A 2719-nucleotide genomic window follows, 5' to 3' on the forward strand; every position below is an offset into this window, starting at 1 on the left:
CATCTAATTGGGATTAATTAAAACACTAATACAGTATTAAAGTAAGGAAAAACAACGGCCAAACTCCCACGACATCCTTACAGGACCCGGGCTAATTCGAGAATTATGGAAGATTGGGAGGAGGCACACGAGGTTGTCAAAGCCGATATCAGCCAGCTGAAGGATCAGATGGGCCAGATCCTCGCCGCCTTAGAGTCTTTGAAGACTGCGGGAGAGTCATCGTCGGCGCGGGTCGAGGGGACTGCCCCCCTTGTCCCCCAATGTTCAACGCCTTAAGCCCGTCGATCCCATTCCCGATGTATGGCCTGCCACCGGGATACACCCCTCCCATCGGAGATTACTCGGAAGCGGAGCATGCATCGTTCTCTTTTCCCACAACCGTCAATGTACCCCCGATCGGTACTCAGGGTCCCGTCTCGGTGTCGGCACCCATGGCGGGTATGGTAATGAACGAAACGACCGCAACTGATGGAGTACGAGTAACCCCAGTGCCACATGGGGCCGCTAAGGATGACTTTTCAACCGGGGCCGCACCGCACACCACTGTTGTTGGGGGAATTGATAGCCTCATTGGAACAAAAAATAAGTTGGAAATTCTGGAGGAGAGGTTGAGGGCCATAGAAGGGATCGAAAGTTATGGATTCGGCGACGTCGCAAGATTGAGTTTGGTTCCCGGCGTAAAAATACCACACAAGTTTAAGACGCCAGAGTTTGAGAAGTACAAGGGTAATACATGCCCTAAAAGCCATTTGACCATGTATTGCAGAAAGATGGCCGCGTATGCCTATGATGACAAATTACTCATCCACTTTTTCCAAGATAGTTTGGCTGGGGTCGCTTTGAACTGGTACACCCACTTAGAGTCATCTCGCATACGCTGTTGGGTGGACCTGGCCGATGCCTTCGTAAAGCAGTATAAGTACAATATGCATGTCGCCCCTGACAGGTTGCAACTACAAAACATGGCGAAGAAAGACAATGAAACTTTCAAGGAGTATGCACAAAGATGGAGAGAGTTGGCTGCGCAGGTTGAGCCACCTTTGTACGATAAGGAGATGGTGGCTATGTTTGTNAACACACTCCAGCCGCCATTTTATGAACACATGGTCGGGAATGTGTCCTCCAATTTCGCCGATATCGTCATAATAGGCGAAAGAATAGAAATTGGGTTGAAGAATGGGAAGATTGGAGGCGGCCCGTCTGCGATAACAAACTCTAAAAAACCCAATTTCAATCCAGGAAAGAAGAAGGAAGGAGAGGTGCACGCAGCATCGGCAATGCCTGTATGGAGAGGTCAAGCTCCTATTCACAATTATAGACCATACTTTGGCCCACCTCCATATGCAGCCAATGCGGCATTTGCTCATCCAATTAGGCCGCAACAACCACAACAGGGATTTTATCAGCAGCAACCTATCACAAACAACGCCTGGAGGGCTGGGACAAACGCGAATCCGAATCCGAATGCGGGTCAAGGCACTTACCCGAGAAAAACCCAAGAAAGGAACTTTGTTCACTTCACCCCCATCCCTACAACTTACACTGAATTGTTACCTCACCTTGTCAAAAAGGGTCTGGTTGCTATATGTCCAATGATGCCTATGCAGCCTCCGTACCCTAGAGGTTACGATGCCGATGCCAAGTGTAGTTATCATGGGGGAGGTGTGGGCCACTCAACTGAGAGATGTATGGCCTTCAAACATAAAGTACATGCCTTAATCGACGCCGGGTGGTTGAAGTTTCAAGAAGATAAACCTAACGTCGATGCTAATCCATTATCCGGGCATGGAGGCGCCTCGACAAATGCCATTGAGGTTAAGAAAGGTGAGTTGATAAGGAATGTAGGTGAAATCCAAAGTTCCAGAAGGTTTATTTTCAAGAAGTTATTGAAGTTGGGCTTTTTAAGCGGTGATTACGATTTGGGAAAAGCATGTGGACTTCACCCATGCGCTAGACACTCTATCGATGAATGTGTCGAGTTCGAGAAGATTCTGCAAGATCTACTCAACAGAAACTTCATGCAAGTATATTATGAGGATAAGAAGGAGGAGGTGTTTGCACAAACCGGTGGGGAGCCTGATGTAGCTCTACCAGAGCCGTTGGTGATCCGTTTCACTCGAACCACCCCGACACCGGCAATTCAAGGAGGGACGTCTGTCGTCATCCACGCACCATCTTCCTTTCGTTATAAGAGCGAGAAGGTTGTCCCTTGGAGATATGGAACACATGCAATCGATGAAGGGCAACGTACAGAAAGTCAATCCTTCCGTCGGGATCCAGCTATTGAAAATATATCAAGCATCGGTGGAATGACAAGGAGTGGTCGAATCTTTACGCCACCGAACTTGATGAAGGAAGGAATTGGCAATAATGAAGCACCGGTGGCTACAAAAACCAAGGAATTTTTAAAAGGGAAGGGGTTGCAGGCAGTGGACACCCCTGACATGGAAAACAAGAAAGAAATATCTGAGGAAGAGGCTTGTGAGTTCTTGAAATTCATACAGCAAAGTGAGTACAAGGTGGTGGAACAATTGAATAGCACGCCTGCCCGGGTCTCCCTGTTAGAATTACTTATGCATTCAACCTCACATAGAAAGCTGCTGATGAAGATACTTAGTGAGGCCCATGTGGAGCAAGGTATTTCCCTNAACAAGTTCGAAGGCATTGTTAGCAACATCACTGCTAATAATTACCTCACCTTTACTGATGAGGAAATACC

General features: G+C 47.7%; 1 protein-coding gene across 1 annotated transcript; it reads left to right on the top strand.

The window, feature by feature from the left end:
- Positions 1 to 296: 296 nt before the first annotated feature.
- Positions 297 to 2637, top strand: LOC106779531 (the record flags this gene model as incomplete). Its single annotated transcript, XM_014667649.1, has 1 exon — positions 297 to 2637. A coding segment is annotated over exon 1 (2341 nt), but the record flags the coding sequence as incomplete, so codon positions are not given.
- Positions 2638 to 2719: the final 82 nt, after the last annotated feature.

Source organism: Vigna radiata, unplaced genomic scaffold, assembly GCF_000741045.1.
Source record: "Vigna radiata var. radiata cultivar VC1973A unplaced genomic scaffold, Vradiata_ver6 scaffold_942, whole genome shotgun sequence".
NCBI lineage: Eukaryota > Viridiplantae > Streptophyta > Magnoliopsida > Fabales > Fabaceae > Vigna > Vigna radiata.